This window comes from Rhinoraja longicauda, chromosome 4 (genome assembly GCF_053455715.1).
Source record: "Rhinoraja longicauda isolate Sanriku21f chromosome 4, sRhiLon1.1, whole genome shotgun sequence".
Classification (NCBI taxonomy): domain Eukaryota; kingdom Metazoa; phylum Chordata; class Chondrichthyes; order Rajiformes; family Arhynchobatidae; genus Rhinoraja; species Rhinoraja longicauda.
The window spans coordinates 9875820-9902943 of NC_135956.1; the positions used below are offsets into that span (position 1 = coordinate 9875820).

Here is a 27124-nt window from a genome sequence, read left to right on the forward strand (position 1 = left end):
AGACGTACAGGTTTGTAGCTTAATTGGCTTTGGTAAAAAAAAGTTAAATTGTCCCTCGTGTGTAGGATAGTGCTAGTTAGTGTACAGGGTGATCGCTGGTCGGCGCGGACTCGGGGGGCTGAAGGGCCTGTTCCTGCGTTGTATCGATAAAGTGTAAAATGTAGACAACCTCACTTATTATGCATGCTGCACATTCCATATGTGATCCAGTCCGGATCTTCATCCCTACCAAGACTATGTAAGCTGTCTTACTCTGTCTCACAGCACAGTAGCTGCTGGCCAGAGACGATAGCATGTAATGTTTCTTCTGCTTGTGCTGCAATAAAACTATGAGTTGTATTCCATTGTATGGGTCTGATTTCACAACATAAAAGTATCATCAAATATACAGGATAGAAAGTGAAAATAGAATCTAAATGCATCAGGTAAAAGATACATAAACTGGTTGTCAATAATATTACAAGTTTTAAAATGCGGTTAAAATACATTAGCATCCCTTGGTAATGAGAGCATCTATGAAATTAGCACAGAGATATCATTGTGGTATCATACACGTTGAGATGTATTACCGACAGCAAGGAACCTTGTGCGAATCCCTGCTTCGTTCTGTTCTCCAGTTCCTACATCTGACATTCATGTTTGTGTCTCCAGTTAGTTTTGTGGAAAGAGGACATTATGTCACAGAAGACTGCAGAGGTCAAGTCAGTGGATATTTTTAAGGCAGAGATAGATTCTTGATTAGTACGGGTGTCAGAGGTTGTGAGGAGAAGGCAGGAGAATTGGGTTAGGAGGGAGAGATAGATCAGCCATGATTGAATGGCGGGGTGGACTTGATGGGCCAAATGGCCTAATTCAACTCCGATCACATGACATGCAACAGTACAGCACAGGAATAGGCCTTTCGGCCCACATTGTCTGTGTTTACTACGATGCCAATTTAAACCGCATATCTGCCTGCACATCTATGCCTCTTCCTTCCCCGTCGAGTTTGGAGATACTGCACGGAAACAGGCCCTTTGGTCTACTGAGTCCGCACCGACCAGCGATCCCCGTTCACCAACGCTATCCAACACACACTGGGGACAATTTACATTTATACTAAGCCAATTAACCTAAAAACTTGTACTTCTTTGGAATGTGGGAGGAAACCGGAACACCCAAAGGAAACCTATGCGGGTCACGGGGAGAACGTACAAACTCCACACTGAGAGCACCTGTAGTCAGGATCGAACCCAGGTAATATTGAATGGTGGTGCTGGCTCGAAGGGCTGAATGCCTACTCCTGCACCTATTTTCTATGTTGGTGCAGACTCGGTGGGCTGAAGGGCCCATTTCCAAGCTATATCTCTGAACTAAACTTGTTACGAGTCAGAGGACAAATCTTGTCGGGATGTAAATGAATGGAGAATAAAGACAAAACGTTCTGTGTTCAGTGCCCTTGGAGTGTGTTAATTATATTCAGATCAAGGTGCTGATCTGACACGTTACCAGGGTGCAAAGGAATGGCAGAATAAAAAATCTCCATACCATGGTATGATGATCATACTTTTAGAATTAAAGGACGTTCTTTTTGGAAGGAGATAAGGAGAAATTTCTTTAGTAGAGGGTGGTGAATCTGTGGAATTCTTTGCCACAGAAGGCTGTGGAGGTCAAGTCAATGGGTATTTTTAAAGCAGATACATTCTTGATTTGTACGGGAGTCAGGGGTTATGGGGAGAAGGCAGGAGGATGGAGTGAGGAGGGAGAGATAGATCAGCCATGATTGAATGGTGGAGTAGTCGATGGGCCGAATGGCCGAATTCTACTATTCCTTATGACTTTTATGTTATCCCATCCTCATCGCCAATGTCAGATTATCGCTTTGATCCAGATAATAAAACACATATCAAAACACATATCATGGACACGGAACATAAATGCTTTGTTTTATTCCATTCCTTTACATCCCGGCTTGTGCTCAGCATAGCCAAACATGTCTAAAGGGTCTCGACCTGAAATGTCACCCATTCCTTCTCTCCAAAGGAACGGCCTGTCCCGCTGAGTTACTCCAGTTTTTTTAAATGTCTATCTATGCTTTACTATGCTTTAAGGGCATCTTTAAACTTTCATTCAGCTGAATGCAAAAGACATCTCACACACCATTTATTCCTCAAGTGTTTTATTTGCAACCACTGTCTGTTAGTATCACAAATTTAACATTTTCCTGAGAGATAGCAGGCAGTTTTCACAAGAAATGTCATGTTAGGATTGGGTGTTCATTTGTGTATCAAACACTGTTCATTTGCCACAGTCGAGATGAATATTGTACCACAAGTTCAAAAAAGACTAGTTTCAGACAACAATTAAAATCAACATATCTTTTTCAGAGTGTGGGAATGAACTTACACCGAAGTTAAGACACAAAATGCTGGAGTAACTCAGCGGGACAGGCAGCATCACTGGAGAGAAGGAATGGGCGACGTTTCGGGTTGAGACCCTTCTTCAAAATGAGAGTCAGGGGAGAGGGAGACATAGAGATATGGAAGGGTAAGGCGTGAAAACGACAGATCAAAGCAGACAATGTTCAAAGAAATGTAGAATGGTTAGTTGTCACCTGAGGCGAAGGTGACAACGAGGCATAAATCCGTAAAATTAACCAGGACAGTGAAGCTAGTTGGAGAACTAGGACAGGGGTTTCCCTCTCCACCCCTCCCCCGCTTCAGTTCTCCGACTAGTTTCACTGTCTTTCTGATTAATTTTACTGATTGTATGCCTCCTTGCTACCTTCCTCTCGGCCAACATTGACCCATTCTACTTTTTCCTTATCATCGTCTGCTTTGCTCTCTCGTTTTCACATCTTACCTTTCCATAAGTCTACACAACCCACTCCCCTGACTCAGTATGAAGAAGGGCCTCGACCCCAAGCGCCACCCATTCCTTCTCTCCAGAGATGCTGCCCGCCCTGCTGAGTTACTCCAGCACTTTGCGTCTGCCTTTTTCAGAGTGCTGCCAAAGCATCAGTCTCATTGTCCAGCGTTTAGCGACATAAAGATCGTCTGAAGGAATATTCTCTGCATTTAAGAGCATTACAAATGTGCAACAGTATTGACCTGAAAGCAAAAATCACAATTTTCACCTCATATTTTCATCGTAACAGGGATGGTTAGGTACCTGCACTCAAGGCTTGCTCTTATAAAAGGACCGCAAACCAAACTGAACGACACGTTATGCGATCAATAGCTTATGTCAACAATCTGACATTGAAGCACACAGAACTACTTTATCTCTTCCTCTTTAGAGTGGATCGAAATGCACAGCAGCAAAGAATTTTCATCGTGTCCCTCATTTGATTTCATCGTGCGCATATACATATGTAATCTATCACATAAAAATAGGTGAAATGTTCAAAAATTGAAAGAAAATTCACACAAAAATAAAAAACTTCACCTGGAATCAAAGTTACAAAACCATTTAAACACAGTTGTCACAAGGCCTGTGCCTTTATAAATCAAGCTGTGCTAAGCAATTTCAGACCAATGCAAAGTGAAATTATTTACTTCAGCATTTGGCACAAACAATATGCTTTTACACAAGCTTTTAACGGAGTGATTGTTCAGGATGATGACGTTGCAGCTGAAACTAGTCAGAAAGTGCAAAAAAAAAAGCATCTGCTTAGCTTGTTAACAACACCTCACTAACCCAGGGACAGGACAGTTCAATGGCTTGTTAACACAGCGATTGGCTTAATAACTCAATAACAAAACTGCCTGCAAAGAAAACAAAAACTAAAATGTTTTAAATAAAAATATATGCAAGGCGGAACTGCAGATGCTGGTTTACACCGAAGATAGACACAAAATGCTAGAGATAGTAACCCAGCAGGACAGGCAGCATCTCTGGATAGGAGGAAATGGGTGATGTTTTGGGTCGAGACTTTGTTGCTAGCAATGATCTATTCTACATTCTCCTTGACCTTCATCCCCTTCGATCTCTCGTTTTCACACCGCCCCCTTCCATATCTCTCGTCTCCCTCTCCTATGACTTTCAGTCTGAAGAAGGGTCTCGACCTGAAACGTCACCCGTTCCTTCTCTCCAGAGGCGCTGCCCGAGTTACCCCAGCATTTTGTGTCCATCTTCTTGAAATAAAAATAAATATAGAGGCTTCCAGAATTTCTTCTCTTCTTTGCACCTTTAAAAAAAACCTGCAAGAATTAATGTACGACCATTTTAAGCCTATGGATTACAATCCACTGCAAAACAACAAAACTGCTTCGTCTTCAAGCACCAGGCATCAAGCCACTGAAATAACAACTATTATTCCAATAGCTTTTCTTCTGTTCTCTGGCATCACATCCAGCTCCCAATTTTCCCATGGAAGGTAGACTCCATCTCTCCTTACTTCCTGCCAAAGCCATTGGTAGTCTTACTTCTGGCAGAGTGTTTTTTACGCCTTGTTGCACTCTTGTCTACTGTATTCAAGCTCGTCACCTCACAGTTTCCATCACCTGGTTAAAAACAAAATTCAGTTGGTGAATGAAACTTTACAGGAGGCAAAATCCCACCAAGTCTCTTCAGCCCGATGTGTTCATCATCTCATTTATCCAGGATTTTTTTTTTTGATTAAAAGGAGTGTATAGGAAGGAACTTTTAAACCATGCGCACAAAATGCTGGAGTAACTCAGCGGGACAGGCAGCGTCTCTGGAGAGAAGGAATGGGTGACGTTTCGTATCGAGACCCTTCTTCAGACTGAGAGTCAGGGGAGAGGGAGTGCTGCTCAGGAATGCAGCATTTAGTGCGCCCATTTCACTCTCTCACTCATTTCACTCTCATTTCAGTTTAATTTCGAGATACAGCGCAGAAATAGGCCCTTCGGCCCACCGAGTCCATGCCGACCAGCGATCCCCGCACATTAACGCCATAGTACACACACTAGGGGCAATTTTACATCTATGCCAAACCAATTAACCTACAAACCCGCACGTCTTTGGAGTGTGGGAGGATCTTGGAGAAAACCCACGTAGGTCACGGGGACAATTTTATTTATTAGTCGTCGTTTATAGTCAAACAGCATGGAAACAGGCCCTGCAGCCCATGTTCTCAAAGAGATTGGTTTAGGAGAAGGGTCTCGACCTGAAATGTCACCTATTCCTTTTCTCCAGAGATGCTGTCTGACTTGTTGAGATACTCCAACTTTTTGTGTCTATCTTCTCCAAAGATGTTGCTTGACCCACTGAGATACTCCTGCACTTTGTGCTTTATTGGTTCCAGCATATGCATTTCCTTGTGACCAAACTAATTCTATGTTGTCCCACTTTCTTATCCACTCCCTACACACTAAGGGCAATATTATCGAAGGCCAATTGACCTACAAATCTGTACGTCTTTGGGAAGTGGGAGAAAACCAGAGCACCCGGAGGAAGCCCACGCGGTCACAGGGAGAACGTGCAAACTCCATACAGTCAGCACCCAAGGTCAGGATGTGACCTGGCGCTGTGAGGCAGCAACTCTACCGCTGCGCCACCGTGCAGAGCACAGAATCTCTAAACAACTGTACTCAAAGCAACTTGTGGTTTCAAATACAATGAAAAATATTAAGATATCTTTTGCAATGCTAAGGACAGAGATGAATACAAGCAAATAAGGATCAACTGAAGTCATAGAGTGATACAGCGTGGAAACAGGCCCTTCGGCCTAACTTGCCCACTCCGATCAGCATGTCCCATCGACACCAGTCCCACCTGCCTGCGCTTGGCCCATATATCCCTCTAAACCTGTCCTACCCATAAACCTGTCTAAATGTTTCTTAAACGTTTGGATAGTAAAGCATTGCGAGAGAAAAAGATTGGAGAAGGTGTGTACGAAAGGAACTGCAGATGCTGGTTTAAATCAAAGATCGACACAAAATGCTGGAGTAACTCAGCGGGTCAGGCAGCATCTCAGGAGAGAAGGAATGGGTGACGTTTCAGGTCGAGACCCTTCTTCAGGGGAGGGGGCAGGACAGGGGTAGAATGTAGTTGGAGACAGTAAGACCAGTGGGAGAACTGGGAAGGGGGAGGGGATGGATTGGAGAAGGCCTGAGTTATGTTGCAATGCAAGAAAATTTAACAATCTTTCTTAAAATTTTGAATTGTTTTCCTGTTCATTTCAAAGTGTAGTTGTACGCACAAACCTTTAGCGTATGTGTCGTAAGGCAGTGGTGAGAAATCACTGCTGTTAGCCATCTCCTCAGAATCAGATTCTGAGAGAGTCTGAAACACAAAAAACATTGAACAGTTATACAATCCATTCTCTCCACAGATGCTGCCTGATCCACTGACATAGTCATGGAGTGATATAGTGTGGAAACAGGCCCTTCGGCCCAACTTGCCCACACCGGCCAACATATACCAACTACACTAGTCCCACCTACCTGTGCTTGGTCCATATCCCTACAAACCTGTCCTATCCATGTACCTGTCTAACTGTTTCTTAAATGCAGGGATAGTCCCAGCCTCAACTACCTCCTCTGGCAGCTTGTTCCATACACCCACCACCCTTTGTGTGTAATAGTTGCACCTTAGATTCCTAATAAATCTTTTCCCCCTCACCTTGAACCTATGTCCTCTGGTGCTAGATTCCCCAACTCTGGGAAAGAGATTCTGTACATCTACTCCATCTATTCCTCTCATGATTTTATACACCGATCAGCCAAAACATTATGACCACTGACAGGCAAAGTGAATAACATTGATTATCTTGTTACAATGGCACCTGTCAAGAGGTGGGATATATTAGGCAGCAAGTGACCAGTCAGTTCTTGAAGTTGATGTGTTGGATGCAGGAGAAATGGGCAGGAGTAAAGACCTGAGTGACTTTGACAAGGGCCAAATTGTTATGGCCAGACATCTGGGTCAGAGCATCTCTGAAACGGCAAGGCTTGTGGGGTGCTCCTGGTCAGCAGTGGTGAGTACCTACCGACAATGGTCCGAGGAGGGACAAACCACAAACCGGCAACAGGGTGTTGAGCGCCCAAGGCTCATCGATGCGCAAGGGCAACGAACTGTAATTACTCATTACAGTTCCACCACTGATTTTCTGGCACTCTTGGTTCCAGAGCTTTGCTGGTTTATCCAGCAGGCCAAGGAAGTCGGCTGTGGGGATAGATTTGCTGGCTCCAGCTGGGCTGGAGTTCCAGAGCCCCAGCCGCGGGTTGCAAATTCAACCCACCGATCGGCCATGGAAGTCCCAATGAGGTAGAGATTGGCTGCCTTGTCCAGCCTAGGTGCCACATTTTCAGGGAGACTTCCTGGGTGCGTGGGGGAGGGTGGTGGAATTTCTCGCGAAACCGCTAGCGACCTCTAGCAGAACCATAGTGTTCATTACGTCGAAACACCGTTTATTTATTTATTTTCTTTTTTTCGATCCGATTTCTCCGTTTATTTGGCAAAGTCAAAAAGCGCGGAAAATGGATTTTAAAAACACGGAAATCCGCGGAAAATTCACATGCCTGAACACTGGAAGGAGTGGTGGTGGAGGCAGATACGACAGAGGCATTTAGAGGTTTTTAGATAAGCACGTGGATGTGCAGGGAACAGAGGGATATGGATGGCGTGCAGGCAGAGAAGATTAGTTAAATGATATGGCATCATGTAGGACATGACATATGTGTTAGTGCTGTACTGTGCTACGTGCTATGTGAACAATGGGCCGTGCTCAGTACACCTAGGCCTACACTTTCCCATTCCCACACTGACCTTTCTGTCCTGGGCCCCCTCCACTGTCAGAGTGAGGCCCAGCGCAAATTGGAGGAACAGCGCCTCATATTTCGCTTGGGCAGCTGACACCCCAGCGGCATGAATATTGATCTTTCCAATTTCAATTAACCCTTGCATTCCCGCTCACACTGTCCCTCCCCCACCCTAGTGGTCGTACTAGTTTCACTGTTTGCATCCCTTCATTATCATCTCCTCTACAGCCAACAATGGGCCATTGTGGGCTCCTTGGCCTTCGGTGCCGGCTCTGATTTGTTCTGTACTTTTTCATACCTCTGGTTTCCCTCTCCCCTGACTCTAAGACTGAAGAAGGGCCTCCACCTGAAACGTCACCTATTCCTTTCTTTCCCCAGACGTGCTGTCTGACCTGCTGAGTTACTCCAGCATTTTGTGTCTAGCACCGGTAAGTGACTTGGTTCAGGACCGGAAGCTCTGGTGACATTTCCCATTGTAGTCTGGAATCAAGATTGATTCCCTGATGATCATAGGATCCCCCCAGGGTTGCGTCCTTAGCCCCCTGCTGAACTCCCTGTACACACATGACTGTGGGGCCAGGTTCAGCTCAAACTCCATCATCAAGTTTGCTGATGACACTGTGGTGGTGGGCCGGATCTCCGACAACGATGAGAAGGCCTACCGGGAGGAGGTGGCTGATCTGGCACTCTGGTGTCGGGACAATAGCCTCCTCTTGAATGTCAAAGAACTAAGGAGCTGATTGTGGACTTTAGAAGGGCTCAACATCCAAGGACGTACACGCCACAGGAAATAAATGGGTCTATTGTGGATAGGGTGAGCAGTTTTAAATACTTGGGAGTCCACATCAAAGAGGATCTGACATGGGCAACGCACATTGCCGCACTGGTGGGTAAGGCAAAGCAGCGCCTTTACCACCTTAGACAGCTGAGGAAATTCAGAGTGTCTCTGAGGATCCTTCATTGCTTCTACTCTGGGGCTGTAGAGAGCATCCTGTCCGGCAACATCACAGTCTGGTTTGGGAACAGCTCTGCCCAGGACAGGAAGGCCCTGCAGAGAGTAGTGCGTTCGGCAGAACGCACCATGGGAACCTATACATCAGGACCTATACATCAGGAGGTGCAGATCCAGAGCAAGCAAGATCATGAGGAACCCCTGCCATCCCAGCAACGGACTGTTCCAGATGCTACGATCAGGCAAACGCCTCCGCTGTCACGCTGTAAAAACGGAGAGGATGAGACGGAGTTTCTTCCCACAGGGCATCAGGACTGTTAACTTTTATAACCCCAGGGACTAAATTTTGTCTTCTCTGTATTAACTTTTATTTATATGCTGTAACTGTAATTCTTTTTTTTGCACAATCCGCAGGCATTGCCACTTTCATTTCACTGCACATCGTGTATGTGCATGTGACAAATAAACTTGACTTGACTTGGTGCTTTTCCTGCAGTCCTGGATGTGACTGAATGAGCAAGGGACTGAACCAAAGATCTGATGCTCTTTTCTAACACTGCATATATAGTTCTCCAACTAGTTTCACTTTCCTCCTGATTAAATATTACTGACCGTACGCCTCGTTCTCACCTTCCCCTCAGCCAACAATGAACCATTTAAGGGATTGGACACGCTAGAGGCAGGAAACATGTTCCTGATGTTGGGGGAGTCCAGAACCAGGGGTCACAGTTTAAGAATAAGGGGTAGACCATTTAGGACTGAGATAAGGAAAAACGTTTTCACCCAGAGAGTTGTGAATCTGTGGAATTCTCTGCCTCAGAAGGCAGTGGAGGTCAATTCTCTGGATGGTTTCAAGAGATAGATACTCTGAAAGATAGCGGAGTCAAGGGATATGGGGAGAAGGCAGGAACGGGATACTGATTGTGGATGTTCAGCCATGATCATAGTGAATGTCAGTGCTGGCTCGAAGGGCCAATTGGCCTTCTCCTGCACCTATTGTCTATAACCATTTTACATTTCCTTGTTCATCGTTCCCTTTGATCTGTGTTACCCTTCCATATCTCTATATCTCCCTCTCCCGTGACTCTCAGTCTGAAGAAGGGTATCGACCTGAAACGTCACCCATTCCTTCTCTCCAGAGATGCTGCCTGTCCCGCTGAGTTACTCCAGCATTTTGTGTCTATCTTCGGTGTAAACCAGCATCTGCACTTCCTTCCTACACCGCATATATACTGTTGAAGTCTCTTAGAAATGTCATCAACTGCTCCAACTGCACAGGAACTGTTTTAACACACAAAGAGAAACCTGGAGATTCTTGCATATGGACTCTGCAGGCTGTTTCTATATATTCTGTACCTTAGTTTACAGTTTAGTTTAGTGCCACGTGTACAGAGGTACAGCGAAAAGCTTTTGTCGCATGATAACCAGTCAGCGGAAAGACAATACATGATTATAATCGAACCATTTACAGTGTATAGCTAAATGATAAGGGAATAATGTTTAGTGTGAGGTAAAGCCAGCAAGGTCCGATCACGGATAGTCCGAGGGTCACCAATGAGATAGTAGTTCAGCACTGCTCTCTGGTTGTGGTAGGATGGTTCAGTTGCCTGTTAACAGCTGGGAAGAAAATGTCCCCGAATCTGGAGGTGTGCGTTTTCACACTTCTGTGCCTCTTGCCCGATGGGAGAGGGGAGAAGAGGGAGTGGCCGGGGTGCGACAGGTCCTTGATTATGCTGCTGGCCTTGCCGAGGCAGCGTGAGGTGTAAATGGAGTCAATGGAAGGGAGGTTGGTTTGTGTGATGTCTGAGGGTCACCCTTGAGGTTGTTAATAGTTCAGGACTGCTCTCCAGTTGTGGCAGGTCTTTCTGCTGACTGGATACCACGCAACAAAAGCTTTTCACCATACCGCGGTACTCGTGACAATGAACTAAACTAAAGAATGACAGACACAATAAGCTGGAGTGACTCAGCGGGCCAGGCAGCATCTCTGGAGAGAAGGAATGGGTGATGTTTTTGGTCGAGACGCTTCTTTGTGATTCAGTTGCCTGATAACAGCTGGGAAGAAACTGTCCCTTCTGGAGACGGTGGCGCAGTGGTAGAGTTGCTGCCTTACAGCGAATGCAGCGCCAGAGACCCGGGTTCGATCCTGACTACGGGTGCTGTCTGTACGGAGTTTGTACGTTCTCCCCGTGACCTGCGTGGGTTTTCTCCAAGATCTTCGTTTTCCTCCCACACTCCAAAGACGTCCAGGTATGTAGGTTAATTGGCTGGGCAAATGTAAAATTTGTCCCTAATGTGTGTAGGATAGCGTTAATATGTGGGTAAGATTGCTGGTCGGCGTGGACCCGGTGGGCTGTATCTCTAAAACTAAAAACGGATACTAAAAACGTAAAAATGTATGGCAACAATCAGTGAATATATACCATGATAATAAGGAATAATTGAATCACCTCCTTTTATACAAACTCACCTTATCGTATTGATCTGTGTGCTCAGCGTACCACACCATTCCCGCAAGACAAAGGAAGGTAATCAAAGCCTGTAATGAATAAGAAATTCAAGTAAGTAGTCTTCATGCCGTTTCTGGGCGCAAATTACAAAAAACGTAGTAAAAATGGTCAATGCTGCATGAAATGAGGAGAATAGTTCGGGGAGAGTGTCTTGGCCAGAATAGGGGAATCGAGGACCAGAATCGAGGACATGGGTTTAAGGTGAAGGGGGAAAGATTTAATTGGAATCTGAGGGGTAACTTTTTCACGCAAAGGGTGGTAGGTGTATGGAACGAGCTGCCAGAGGAGATAGTTGACGCAGGTACTTTTGCAACGTTTAAAAAGCATTTGGACATGTACATGGATAGGACAGGTTTAGAGGGATATGGGCCAGACGCAGGCAGGTGGGACTAGTGTAGATGGGTCATGTTGGTCAGCATGGGCATGTTGGGCATTAGGACTTGTTTCCATCTATGTATGACTCTATAACTAAAACAATCACCATCCACCCCAGAAAGCAAACATTAAAATTCTGATAATTTGAGGTATATCTGTACTAATAGTTTAATTTAGAGATACAGCGTGGAAATAGGACCTTCGGCCCACCAAGTCCACACTAACCAGTGATCCCCGCACATTAGCACTATCCTACACACACTAGGGACAATTTACACAGATATACCAGCCAATTTACCTACAAACCTGTACGTCTTTGGAGTGTGGGAGGAAACCAAAGATCTTGGAGAAAACCCACGCGGTCACGGGGAGAACGTACAAACTCCGTACAGACGGCACCCGTGGTCAGGATCGAACCCGGGTCTCTGGCGCTGCAAGCGCTGTGAGGGAACAACTCTACCGCTGTGCCACCCCTTTAGTTTGCTTGGAGATAGCAAGGCAGAGGAATAGTACATACAGGCCTTGCTACCGTGGTTCACAAGAAGATACTGTGAGTGAACGTGTACTTTTCATGGCCTTTATGAACTGATGAACTTGTGCTTTGAACCAGAGAACAATTGGATGCAACATTGAAAAGATAACCGAGTAAGACATGGCCTAGACTGTACGACACAACCATTGCTGGCTGTTTTGTTCCAAGGATATTAAAGTAATAAAAGTCTCATCACCCAAGTTATTCACCCAATGGACATTGAACCTTAAAAGAGATGCTTGTTTTCTTACTGGGTAGATGGATTACAGCAACCAAGATAAAATTAATGGTTTTTCCAGTAATAATAAATTCACTCCCGGGATAAATCGTTTGGAAATATATTAAAAAGAAATGTCATGTCATAAAATGATACCAACCACAATATCATAAACAAAATAGTGTAGGTGGAGCATTGTTAGAACTAAGGGGGGCCTGGCGTGGGAGGGGCTCTGCAAAGAACAAAGGGGGACCTGGCCGACAATGAAGAGGGACTATTGGGGACTACTTGGTCATTTTTGTTGGCCCTCGAGACACGGCGATTCTTTGCATACATTGTGTATGGAATGCAGAACAAAAGAGTTTCACTGCAACATGTCACATATTTCCACTCATGGCAGAGTCTCGGACCAGAGGTCATAGCCTCAGAATTAAAGGACGTTCCTTTAGGAAGGAGGAATTTCATTAGTCAGAGGGTGGTGAATCGGTGGAATTCTTTGCCACAGAAGGCTGTGGAGGGCAAGTCAGTGGATATTTTTAAGGCAGAGATAGATATTCTTGATTAGTACGGGTATCAGGGGTTATGAAGAGAAGGCAAGAGAACGGGGTTAGGAGGGAGAGATAGATCAGCCATGATTAAATGGCGGAGTAGACTCGATGGGCCAAATGGCCTAATTCTGCTCCTGTCACTTCTGACTTAATGGGCCAATCTTAGTCACGTGTGCGTGACCAAAAACGGTGAAAAATTGTGGAATACATCTCTTCTAATTCTGAAAGCATTATAGGTATATTGTTTTGTACTGTATATATGACTTATATATGTCGAAGTTTACCAAGTGAAATTTTTATAATTCATGCTGACCGTGTGAGGTCACACACGTGACCAGTCATATTTGACCTCTGACCCTAAACAAACATTGTCAGCACAACATATAAAATCTTAACTTGATAAACTTCAACATATATAAGTCATATATACAGTACAAAATATTAATTACCGGTAATGCTTTCAGAGTTAGAAGAGATGTATTCCACAATTGTGGTCACACACATGACTAAGAATGGCCCTTGTGACATTGTTGCATCTCTGTACGAATTATCTTACCATGCAAAGAAGCCAAAGGATGACATACAATCCCACGGTTTTAGAAAACAGATCTTGACCAGACTTGATGCACACTATTGCTTCCAGAAAGGAAATGGCACTGTTAACATTTTTTAAAAAGAAAGTTAGACAAATGTCATCAATGCAGACTGAGTCACAGCCAGGATTTGAGATAAAGGTTTCTAATATCACAAAATGCATTTAATAATACATTTAATAAAATAAATTACTTCAGCCTCCAACAATAGATACAATACAATACAATACAATATATCTTTATTGTCATTGTACCCAGGGGTACAACGAGATTGGGAATGCGCCTCCCATACGATGCAATAATTTAAGTAATTGAAATTCAGAGGCGGCACAGTGGTGGTGGAGCTGCTGCCTCACAGCGCCAGAGACCCGGGTTCAATCCTGACCTCAGGTGCTGTCTGTGTGGAGTTTGTGGGTTCTCCCTGTGTATACGAGAGTCACTGCCTGTTTTCTCCCACGTCCCAAAGAAGTGCGAGTTGGTTGGTCAATTGGCCTTCTGTAAATTGCCCCCAGCATGTTGATGAGAAAGTGGGATCACATAGAACTAGTGTGAATGGGTGATCGATGGTTGGCGTGGAATCAGTGGGCCAAAGGGCCAGCTTCCAAGCTGTATCTCTACATTAAAGGTTAACCATAAAGCATTTATATAGTTTTAGAGATAGTGTGGAAGCAGGCCATTCGGCCCACCAAGTACATGTTGTCCAGTGATCACCCCCATACACGAGCTCTATTTTGCAAACTAGGGACAATATGCAGAAGCCAATTAACCTACAAACACACGTCTTTGGAATGTGTGAGGAAACTGGAGCACCCGGAGAAAGCTCATGCAGTCATAGGGAGAACATGCCTGGGTCTCTGGCGCTGTGAGGCAGCAACTCTACTGCTGTGCCACCGTGCGGTTTATGTTGAATTAGAAATTAGATTTTTTTTCCATTGGGGGATGCAAATGTATTTAAGAGGGTTTGCATAACAAGGTCAAAATTCAGAAGGTCTGGAAGTTAAGAGAACAAGAATGTGCAAGTTATGTTTACATTATAAACACATTTTGATATGTAACCAGTAGGTGCAAATAGCATTCATGACAAAATTGGATGCAAACAGGAGGGGGGGCGAACATTACAAACGGCTGACTATAATGTTTGGAAGGCCCCCAACAGAAACAAAAATTAAAATAGAAAGCAAACTGTCTGGTTGCATCACGACTCAGTTTGGGAACAGCTCTGCCCAAGAATGCAAGACTTGTGGATGTAGCCCAGTCCATTACACAGATCAAACTCCCCACCATTGACTCTACGTGCACAACACTGCCTCTGGAAAGCAGCCAACATTATCAAAGACTTGTCCCACCCCGGTCATTTCCTTCTTTTCCCCACTCCCATCCGGCAGAAGGTACAGAAGCTTGAAAGCGCGCACCACCAGACTCAGGAACAGCTTCTTCCCCTCTGTTATCAAGCTTCTGAACGGTCCCTCCATAAGCTAGGGCACTGTCGGATTCACCTCTACCCCATTGCGGACATTGGACTTTGTCTGTGGAACTGGTGCGCTACAATGCTGAGAACTATATTCTGCACTCTGTATCTTCCCCTTTGCTCTACCTATTTTGCACTGTATTTCTAAACTAAAGACTATCATAGATAGGGGTGGCATGGTGGCGCAGAGGTTGAGTTGCTACCTCACAGTGCCAGAGACTGGGTTCGATTCTGACTATGGGTGCTGTTTGTACGGGTGGAGTTTGTACGTTCTCCCTGTGACCGTGTGGGTTTCCTCCCACAATCCAAAGACGTCCAGGTTTGTAGGTTAATTGGCTTCAGTAAGAATCTTCTGGAGAGAAGGATTCTCTCTCACTTTCCCCCATAAGTTCATAAGTGACAGGAGAAGTAGGCCATTCGGCCCATCGAGTCCACTCCGTCACATGGCTGATCTCTGCCTACTAATCCCATTTTCCTGCCTTCTCCCCATAACCCTTGACACCTGTTCTAATCAAGAATTTGTCGATCTCTGCCTTAAAAATATCCACTGACTTGGCCCCCACTGCCCTCTGTGTCAATGAGTTCCACAGATTAACTACCCTCTGATTAAAGATACTAGAGGAACAAGATGGACCACTCCGTTGAAATCGCCTATACTGAAGTATAGTACGCAAAGGAGCCATTTTAGTAAGCAAAACCCGCCGTTCGTTATGCCTCTCGCAGTGTAATCAGTGTTTTGGGAGAACAGTATGTGTGATTATACCATTAAAATGCAGAATATATCTCATCTATCAATTCACAGATTTTTGTTATTTTTCTTTTTAAATGTTTCTGCAAGTTTCTGCCTACTAAAATGGCGCCTTGACGTACTACGTTTTTTAGGGTCGAGTGGTCTATCTTGCTCCTCTAGTATCTTTGCCTCTGACTGAAGAAGTTCCTCCTCAGCTCACTTCTAAAAGAGCGTCCTCAGGTGCTACAGATGCACAATAACCTCAGGTGCAATACAATTCACCATCCCCACAGTAACCACTATTGCTATCAAACACACACACCTAACATTCATAAGGCTGTGGAGGCCAAGTCAATAGATATGTTTAAGGCAGAGATTGACGGATTCTTGATTAATAAGGGTGTCAGGGATTCTTGATTAGTAAGGGTGTCAGGGGTTAGAGGGAGAAGGCAGAAGAATGGGGTTGAGGGAGAGATAGATCAGCACGATTGAATGGCGGAGACTTGAGGGCCGAATGGCCTAATTCTGCTCCTAGATCTTATGACCATAAATGCTCCACACCATCCATAGACACTTATTAGGCAAGAAGGCCTGCTTTTGCATTTGGCCATCAGATAATAAGCTCATAAGTGATAGGAGCAGAATTAGGTCATTGGGCCCCTCAAGTCTACTCTGCCATTCAATCATGGCTGATCTATCTTTCCCAGCCTGTCATCTTTAAACTTGATTTTTATTTAACGTGGCCAAGTTAACTCTTTTGATTTAGTGTGTAGATGCCAGCTTACACTGAAGATAGATACAAAATACTGGAGTAACACAGCAGGACAGGCAGCATCTCTGGAGAGAAGGAATCGCTCACTCTCCCCAACAAGTTCATTAGTGACAGGAGCAGAATTAGGCCATTTGGCCCATCAAGTCTATTCCACCATTCAATCATGGCTGATCTATCGCTCCCTCCTAGCCCCATTCTCCTGCCTTCTCCCCATATCCCCTGACATCCGTACTGATCAAGAGTCTGTCTGTCTGTCTGTCTGTCTGTCTATCTATCTATCTGTCTATCTATCTATCTATCTATCTATCTCTGCCTTAAATGAACGGAAACTAAATAGAAAGCTTACAGCATTGCATCACAGCCTGGTTTGGGAACAATTCTGCCTAATCTATGATAGGTGTCTATCATGGAGGCATTAGTTTAGTTTAGAAATACAGTGAGGAATAGGTGGAGCAAAGGGGAAGATACAGAGTGCAGAATATGGTTCTCAGCATTGTAGCGCATCAGTTTCAGAGACAGAAAACACACGGGGCAAGGTTAACTAAAGTGAATTTAATGCCGTTGTGGAAAAGGTTTAGAAATAAGCACACTTACCCAAACACCCAGCACTGTGTTCCCACTCTTTTGCACTGACTGTCAGTAAGATATACGTAATACTGCCTGTAAGAAAACATTAAAGAAGAACACTGAATGAATAAGTTGCTTGCAAACAATGTCAACAAATCAAAATGCAGGTCAGGGCCATTTTGGAAAGTTAATATTGCATGTCAGGCGGCACGGTGGCGCAGCGGTAGAGTTGCTGCCTTACAGCACCAGAGACCTGGGTTCAATCCTGACTGTAGGTGCCGTCTGTGAGGAGTTTGTACGATCTCCCCGAGACCTGCATGGGTTTTCTCCATGAAATCAGGTTTCTCCCACACACCAAAGACGTACAGTTTTGTAGGTTAATTGGCTTAGTAAAATTGTAAATTGTCCCTAGTGGGTGTAGGATAGTGCTTGTGTACGGGGTGATCACTGGTCGGCATGGACTCGGTGGGCCGAAGGGCCCGTTTCCGTGCTGTATCTTCAAAATAAACTGATGTGACTACAGGAAAGATTTAGAGGGATGTGGACCACACGCTGGTAAGTGGGACTACCTTTTCAAGAGAGTTCGATATAGCTCTTAGGTTTAAAGGAATCAGGGGATATGGGGAGAAAGCAGGAACAGGGGTACTGATTTTGGATGACCAGCCAAGATCATGTTGAATGGCGGTGCTGGCTCGAAGGGCCGAATAGCCTACTCCTGCACCTATTTTCTGTTTCGACCTTAGATGCGCCATCTTGGTCAGCATGGACGTGTTGGGCTGAAGGGCCTGCTTCGGTGCTGTCTGATTCAATATTAATTTCTTTATTCAGTAATCTGCCATTCAGATCACAAAAAGCTCATGCGTATCACAGGAGTTCAGTTGAATACTTGTGATTAAACTATTAATAAAGTCTTCAGACGGTTGGTTCAGTGATGAAAAGTGGTTTAGAATCAGTCCATGGGTTCAACAATCTATTAAGAGCAACAGGAAATTGGGATAGAAAAGGAGACTAGTATTGAAGTGTGTAATAACCACACTCCTTGTAGATAGAGCTCAAGAAAGAACTCAAGGTTGAAAGATAATGGAAAAGAAAAGTAGACTGCAGTCGATGAAAAATAGAAAATAAACCATGTTCATTTTCATGCATAAGCAATTATCACAGGAGACAAAAATGCAAAATGTGAAGTTGCTTTACCGTACGGTTGGCGCTGTGATCACACCAATGAAGAGGATTCGGCCGTAACTCAGGGCGTGGCTTGCATGAAACACAAAGATATGTTTCAAGAAAAACGTATTGAGCTCAGTCAGCTAAAAAAAGAGAACAGAGATGTCAACAACAGGCTTTGAAACAACCCTTTAGCTTTACTGAACATTAACTAAAGTTACAGGTGCACCACTGATTTTCCCGCACCCTTGGTTCCAGAGCCTTTCTGGATTATCCGTTTTGCCGCTCCAACAGAGGTCACGGCCTTTGTGGGGGGGGCGCCGAGATACCGTCCCGCAAAGTCGGCGATGGGAACGGATCTGCCGGCTCCGGCTGGGCTGGAGTTCCAGAGCCCCGGCCGCAGGGAGGGCAAATTCGGCCTGCCGAGTGGTCGCGGAAGTCCAGACGGGGTCAAGATCGACCGTCTCACCCGACCGAGGCGCCACACGTTAGGGGGGTTTCAAGTGCGCTCTTGTAATTTAGCCTGGATTAAAGGTGGCGCCGGGACACTAGTTGCTGGAAAATCGGCGGTGGCCCTGCATTAGGAATTTTGCCGTACTGTTCAGCCATTCCAAAAGAGAAAAAATGTTTCACAACAAAAATGTACTTGAAAGTGCCACACCTCGACACTGGTTTATTGTTGTCGTGCGTATCGAGGCACAGTGGAAACAATCGCAGCGTGCCATCCAGTCAAATCAGACCAAACGTGAAGACTAGCAAGCCACACACAAGTACAGCAAGTAGTACAGAGACAAATAACCAGAGTGATTAACATCATGCTGGAGTAACTCAGCAGGTCAGGCAGCATCTCGGGAGAGAAGGAATGGGTGACGTTTCGGGTCGAGACCCTTCTTCAGTCTGAAGAAGGGTCTCGACCCGAAATGTCACCCATTCCTTCTTTTCTGAGATGCTGCCTGACCTGCTGTTACTCCAGCATTTTGTGAATAAATACCTTCGATTTGTACCAGCATCTGCAGTTATTTTCTTACATCTGACAAATAAACAGTCTGTGTGTCTATCTACAGTCTCCAGCATTTTGTGAATAAACACCTTCGATTTGTACCAGCATCTGCAGTTATTTTCTTACAGAGTGATTAACATAGTGTTACAGCGAGAAAGAAAGTGCAGATAAAAGAAAAGTGCAAGGGCTACAATAAAGTAGGTTGGGAGATCAGGACCACCTTGGATTATTTAAGATATGAAATTATAAAAATAAGGTCACGTGGATGGGAGAATTAGGCCATTCGGCCCATCAAGTCTATTCCGCCATTCAATCATGGCTGATCTATCTCTCTTCTATTACTCAATGCTATGGAATTCAAGGTCTTCCATTGAAAAATCTGTGTGCATGTGTAGGTGTGCGGGTGTACTGTTTATATATAGTGTGTGCACATGTGTATATAGCGCCCCCACAAAGATTTCAAATTAAATGTAGCTGGATGCATTGGAAATCATGACACTGATGTAAAATTGGCAGACTGAAAGAGTTGAACAAATTAATGCAAGAGTTTAAACATGTGCGTTCATTTTTCCACATCTATTACAATCCTTGATGAGACATATCATAAAACTGCATGTTGGTGGTGGAGTTGTAAGTCGTTCATCAACATATCATCTCATATTGGGCAGTATGAATCAGCTCTTTGCAGTACTTCGTCACACTGCCATTGGGGTTATTAATTCATTGATTTTTTGGGGTTTATTAAACGTTTATTCAACGAGAATGTTGCTTCCAGGCCTGTTGTGCTGCGAGGAAGAATTTAACTGTTCCGTTGTCGGTATGTACGACAATTAAACATTCTTGTTTCGTGAGCTACCTGTTGTACACCCAAATGCAGAACGAAATAGGGTACGCAATGGTACTTCAGCTATCAACCATTTTGGACCCAATTAATCAAACAGAATCTTTATTGCTTTGTAATATAATCGACGTTTTCTAGGTTTGTTTGAGACTCAAGGGTTACAAAACAAAGTGACACAGTATTAGGCTGCATCTCTGGAGAACACAGATAGGTGACGTTTCGGGTCAGGACCCTTCTTCAGACCAAAGATACTAGAGGAGCAAGATAGATCACTTGACCCTAAAAACCGTAGTATGTCAAGGCGCCATTTTAGTAGGCAGAAACTTGCAGAAACATTTATTTTTTTTAAATAACAAAAATCTGTGAATTGATAGATGAGATATATTCTGCATTTTAATGGTATCATCACACATACTGTTCCCCCACAACACTGATTACACTGCGAGAGGCATAGCGAACGGCGGGTTTTGCCGAATAAAATGGCAGACGTTATGCTCCTCTGCGTACTACACTTCAGTAAAGGCGATTTCAACGGAGTGGTCCATCTTGCTCCTCTAGTATCTTTGCTTCAGACTGATTGCAGCCTGGCAATTGATAGGTGGATGCAGGTGAGGGAAGATGGTTGGACAAAGGCCAGAGATGCAAAGACAAAAAGCGTCGAGATGGGATGTGGGAGGAAACCAGAGCACCAGGAGAAAACCCACCCCCTACCCACCTTCCAGCTTTCTCCCCCCACTGAAATCAGTCTGAAGAAGGTTCTTGATCCAAAACATATTTGTATTTTCACTGCAGGCTGCCCCAGTTGGAACAGACACAAGAAAACAAGGGACAGTTTTCAGGGAACTGTGTGACAGGGAACAAATCAATTTCAAAGACTTCCTTTCACTCGATAGAATTCTATGAGCGCTGAAGAATGGTCCCAAGCCAAGACGTCACCTCTCCATGTTCTCCAGAGATGCTGCCTGACCCGCTGAGCTACTCCAGCGCTTTGTGTCCTTTCTCCGTGGTGGTTTTGGGGGATGGGGGCGACAGGCTTTGATGTGTAGGAAGGAACTGCAGATGCTGGTTTAAACCGAAAGACACAAAACCCCATTCCTTCTCTCCAGAGATGCTGCCTGTCCCGCTGAGTTACTCCAGCTTTGTGTGTCTATCTACAGGCTTTGATGTGTAGGAAGGTACTGCAGATGTTGGTTTCAATCCCTAAACAATGCATTAAAAAATTAACGTGAGCGCAAGAGATCTAATGTCTGTACGTTGCTGTTGATTCTGCAAATTCATGATTTCCTTGCACAAACGTGGGTATTCATGGTCAGATTAATTTTGCCCAACTGCTTGTCATCTGATGTTATGCTCTTTGCTTTCAGACGCCCCCTCCTTAACTCATTCATGATTCACATTTGGTTTCATATCATAACCAGTCACTGCTATATTTGGACGACAGACACACAATGCTGAAGTGACTCAGCGGGCCAGGCAGCGTCTCCAGAGGGAAGGAATGGGTGACGTTTCAGGTCAAGACTTTGTAATGCCTCGCCGTCACCTTCCCCCAGCCAACATTGATCTATTCTACATTTTTCTTGATCTTCGTCCACTTCCATATCTCTCGTTTCCCTCTCTCCTGACTTTCAGTCTGAAGAAGGGTCTCGACCCGAAAGGTCACCAATTCCTTCTCTACTTGATTTATCCTTCATGAACAGTACAGCTGTCAGGGGTTATGGGGAGAAGGCAGGAGAATGGAGTTCGGAGGGAGACATAGATCATCCATGATTGAATGACAGCGTAGACTTGATGGGCTGAATAGCCTAATTCTACTCCTATCACTTATGACCTTACAGAGAACGCTGCCTGTCCCGCTAAGTTACTGCTGCATTTTGTGTCTATCAAGGCTTAGAAACATAGAAAATAGGTGCAGGAGTAGGCCATTCGGCCTTTTGAGCCAGCACCACCATTCAATACGATCATGGCTGATCATTTAAAATCAGCACCCCATTCCTGCTTTCTCCCAATATCCCTTGATTCATTTAGCCCTAAGAGGTAAATCCAACTCTCTCTTGAAAACATCCAGTGAATTGGCCTCCACTGCCTTCTGTGGCAAAGAATTCCACAGATTCACAACTCTCTGGGTGAAAATGTTTTTCCTCATCTCAGTCCTAAATGGCCTACCCCTTATTCTTAAACTGTGACCCCTGGCTCTGGACTCCCCCAACATCGGGAACATTTTTCCTGCATCTAGTCTGTCCAATCCTTTAAGAATTGTATATGTTTCTATGATCCCCTCTCATCCTTCAAAATTCCAGCGAATACAAGCCCAGCTGACTCATCATTATACGTCAGTCCCGCCAACCCGGGCGGGAATTAACCTGGTGAACCTACGCTGCACTCCCTCAATAGCAATGGCGTTGATGACCAGCTGCAGCTAGGATTCGGTAATGCCGCCAAAACCTGGCGACTCTTGCATATAGACTCAGTGGGCAGTTTCTTTGCGTTACGCATTAAACGGGTATTGTATGACAATAATCTCACTGTTCTGCATGCAAAAATAAAGTCTCTGTGTACCGTGGCAATAAAGAAGCCATTGATCTACCTGTTGCCAAACATTTCAACTCTCCTTCCCGTTCCCACACTGACCTTTCTGTCCGGGGCTTCCTCCATTGTCAGAGTGAGGCCCAACGCAAATTGGAGGAACAGCACCTGATATTTCGCTTGGGCAGCTTACAACCCAACAGCACGAATATTGATTTCTCTAATTTCAAGTAACCCTTGCATTCCCTCTCTCTCCGTCCCTCCCCACCCCGGTGGTCCTAATGGTTTCACTGTTCGCATCCATATATCCCTTTATTTTCACCTCTTCCACAGCCAACAATGGACCATTGTGGGCTTCGCCTTTCCTTGGTAATCGGTGCCAGGTCTGATTGTGCTGTCCCCTTTCATACCACTAGTTTCCCTTTCCCTTGACTCTCAGTCTGGTGAAGGGTCTCGACCCAAAACATCACTCATCCTTTGTCTCCAGAGATGCTGCCTGACCCACAGAGTTATTCCAGCATTTTGTCTCCATCTTCGGTGTGAACCAGCATCTGTTGTTCCTTCCTCCCCATAATCCCTTCCGTTAACTCCATCTAACTTCGCGCTGCCTCGGCAAGGCCAGCAGCATAATCAAGGATCGGTCTCACCCCGGTCACTCCCTCGTCTCCCCTCTCCCATCAGGCAAGAGATATAGAAGTGTGAAAACGCACACCTCCGGTCCTGACCTCCCATCTACCTCATAGGAAACTATCTGCAGTTAGGTTTGTATAGGAAGGAACTGCAGATGCTGGTATACACCGAAGATAAGACACAAAATGCTGGAGTAACTCAGCGGGACAGGCAGCATCTCTAGGGAGAAGGAATGGGCGACGTTTCAGATCGAGACCCTTGTTCAGACACTTACCTGCCAGATAATTAGAAACAGGTAAATTCCAGCGACTCTCTGAATGGAGGATTTGGGGTCAAACCAGCGGACGTATGTCCAGCTGGCTGGAGTAAACTGCAACACTGCTCGCTTCAGCTTTCCACTCGTGCTGTGAATGGCCCTGGAATAAAGCAGGTTATTACTGAGAATGTACACTTGAACGATGAATTTCCTGCAATCCTCAAAGAAAATATACACCAGAACTCCAAATCATTCGAAATAGCATCTTATGGTTTAGTTTAGTTTAGAGACACAGCATGGAAACAGGCTCGTCAACCCACCAGGTCCACGCCGACCTGCGATCCACGCATATTAACACTATCCTACGCACACTAGGGACAATTTACACATGCACCAGGCCAATTAACCTACAAACCTGTACGTCTTTGGAGTGTGGGAGGAAACCGAAGATCTCGGAGAAAACCCACGCAGGTCACGGGGAGAACGTACCAACTCCGCACAGACAGCACCCGTAGTCGGGATCGAACCTGAGTCTCCGGCGCTGCATTCGCTGTAAGGCAGCAACTCTACCGCTGCCCATAGATTTGCTGCATAAAAATTGCGGCCTTTACCTTGCACTAAACGTTATTCCCTTGTCATGTATCTATACACTGCAAGTGGCTCGATTGTAATCGTGCGTTGTCTTTCTGCTGACTGGATAGCACGCAACAAAAGCTTTTCACTGTACCTCGGTACACGTGACAATAAACTAAACTGAAAACCATTGATATAAAATGTGATAATCTGCAGGGGCAGCGATAAAAAGACTGGCGTGAGCACCATGGATCAAGCCATGACCCCCTGTGCTACAAGAGCTGCTGCCTCAGAGCACCAGAGACGCAGGTTCGAACCTGACCTCGGGTGCTGCGTGTGTGGAGTTTGCACGTTCTCCCATGATCGCGTGCGTTTCCTCCCACATCCCAAAGACGTGCGGGTAAGAAGGTTAATTGTCCCTGGTGTGTTGGGAGTGGATGAGAAAGCGGAATGTACGAAGGAACAATCACTGCAGATGCTGGTTTACACCGAAGATAGGCACAAAATGCTGGAGCAACTCAGCGGGACAGGCAGCATCTCTGGAGAGAAGGAATGGGTGATGTTTTGGGTCGAGACCCTTCTTCAGACAGTCAGGGGAGAGGGAGACTAGAGACATGTGGACGGGCAAGGAGTGAAAAAACAGATCAAAGCAGACGATGATTGAGTATATGGATACCAAAGGTTTAGAGCGATATTGACCAACTGGGACTAGGTCACATGGGGCATTTTGGTCGGCACAGACGAGTCGGACCGAAGGGCCTGTTTCCACGCGCTATGTGACTCCAGGTGCCATAAAAACATTGTCTTGTTAAATAAAAGAGAGAATTTAAGGACACATACTTGAAACTTCCCCAGTGATAGGTTCTCATCTCTAGAAAACGACAGACCACCATTCCCAGCCAGATGCCACCACCATTGCACAGCAAGATGTCAAGAATGACCTGATCCCACCAGCATTCCGCAAAGTTCGGCAACAGATGCATAAATAACAGCTAAAAGAAAACAAAAAGTTGGAATATTGAATACACTTACCACGAAGATTTTCACCGAAGTTTAGTTTAGAGAAACAGCGTGGAAACAGGCCCTTAAGCCCACCGGGTCCGTACGCTCAGAGAGATATGTTTTGACATTGATAGATTCTTGATTAGTACGGGTGTCAGAGGTTATGGGGAGGAGGCAGGAGAATGGGGTTAGGAGGGAGAGATAGATCAGCCACGATTGAATGGCAGAGTAGACTTGTTTATTTTAGAGATACAGCACGGAAACAGGCCCTTTCAGCCCACCGGGTCCGTGCCGACCAGCGATTAACACGATCCTATACCCACTAGGGACAATTTTTACATTTACCAAGCCAATTAACCTACAAACCTGTATGTCTTGATGGGCCAAATGGCCTAATTCTACCCCTGTCACTTATGACCTCATGACACTAACACTATCCTACTACACTCACTAGGGGCAATTTACAATTTTACCAAGCCAATTATCTTACAAATCTGTATAAGAAAATAACTGCAGATGCTGGTACAAATCGAAGGTATTTATTCACAAAATGCTGGAGTAACTCAGCAGGTCAGGCAGCATCTCAGGAGAGAAGGAAGGGGAGACGTTTCGGGTCGAGACCCTTCTTCAGACTGATTTCAAATCTGTTTGTCTTTGGGATGTGGGAGGAAACCGGAGATCTCGGAGAAAACCCACCCAGGTAATGGGTAGAACGTACAAACACCGTACAGACAGCACCCATAGTCAGGATCGAACACTGATTTCTGGCACTGGAAGGCAGCAACTCTACAGCAGCGCCACCATACCACCCTGTTCGTAGGTACACGTGACGATAAGGTACCATTGAACCATGTAAAGAATTTAGAAAAACAGCACGATCATGGTTTAATTCCACAACAGTCAAAGGGTTTTGCAAAAGTATGCAAAAGTTCTCTCCCGTTTATATTGACAGATTCAAATTGGAATAGAGTGAAAGCTGCCATGAAGGCATTCAGAAGATAAGACACAAAATGCTGGAGTAACTCGGCGGGACCGGCAGCATCTCTGGAGAGAAGGGACGGTGACGTTTGGGGTTGAGACCCTTCTTCAGACGGAGTCAGGGGAGAGCAAGACACAGATATGGAGAGTAAGATGTGAAAACGAGACATCAAAGGGGACGAAGTTCAAGGAAAATGTAGAATAGGGCGGCACGGTGGCATAGCAGTAGAGCTACTGCTTTACAGCGCCAGAGACCCGTGTTCAATCCTGACTACTGGCGCTGTCTGTACGGAGTTTGTACGTTCTCCCTTCTCCGAGATCTCCGGTTTCCTCCCACACTCCAAAGACGTGCAGGTTTGTAAGTTAATTGGCTTGGTATAAATGTAAATTGTCTCTATCGTGCAGGATAGTGTTAATGTAATGTGCGGGGATCGTTGTTCGGCGCGGACTCGGTGGGTCGAAGGGCCCGTTTCCGCGCTGTATCTCCAAACTAAAGATCATTGCTAGCAAGGGGAAGGTGACAATGAAGCATACAAAGATAAAATTTAATCAGGACAGTCAGACTAGTTGGAGAACTTAGGATGAGGGAAGGAAGGAGAGAGCGCGACAACAAAGGTTACTTGAAGTCAATATTCATACTGCTGGGTATATGAGGTGCTGTTCCTCCAAATTGTACTGGGTTTCTCTCTGACAGTGGAGGAGGCCCAGGACAGAAAGGTCAGTGTGGGAATGGGAGGGGGAGTTAAAGTGTTTAGCAACTGGGAGATCAAGTAGGTCTCGGCGGACTGAGCGGAGGTGTTCAGTGAGACGATTGCCGAGCCTGTGCTTGGTTTCGCCGCTATACCGGACGGAGTGCGCACCTGGAACAGTGGATACAGCAGATGAGGTTGGAGGAGGCGTGCCTTCAGGGAATTGCTTGCTTTCTCTGTCTCTCACTGAAAACGTACTTGTGACACAGCTGAGGCATGGAAACAATGCAGGCAAACAAGAGTTGTGCGATGCTATCTGCACGTAGAGAACCAGCTTGAGAAAACTGATGTGCATGAAAATAACACTGCTACTTCCTCAATTGTCATGGGGTTATGGGGAGAAGGCAGGAGGATGTGGTTGAGAGGGAAAGATAGATCAGCCACGATTGAATGGCGGAGTAGAAGTGAATGGCCTAATTCTGCTCCAATTAGAACGTC

The 27124-nt window shown here is 45.3% G+C and overlaps 1 protein-coding gene across 2 annotated transcripts in view; it reads right to left on the minus strand.

The window, feature by feature from the left end:
• Positions 1-2018: 2018 nt before the first annotated feature.
• LOC144592563 (phosphatidylserine synthase 1-like) overlaps positions 2019-27124 on the minus strand; it is a 39784-nt gene continuing 14678 nt past the window's right edge. For both annotated transcript variants that reach the window (XM_078397150.1, XM_078397152.1), the window contains 8 exons: positions 24798-24949; positions 23403-23544; positions 18165-18277; positions 16998-17063; positions 13397-13496; positions 11129-11197; positions 6150-6228; positions 2019-4484 (listed from right to left, as the gene is read on the minus strand). In XM_078397150.1, coding sequence (XP_078253276.1) covers positions 4375-4484; positions 6150-6228; positions 11129-11197; positions 13397-13496; positions 16998-17063; positions 18165-18277; positions 23403-23544; positions 24798-24949 — 831 coding nt within the window. In that variant the 3' untranslated portion in view covers positions 2019-4374. The remainder of the gene's footprint in view (positions 4485-6149; positions 6229-11128; positions 11198-13396; positions 13497-16997; positions 17064-18164; positions 18278-23402; positions 23545-24797; positions 24950-27124) is intronic.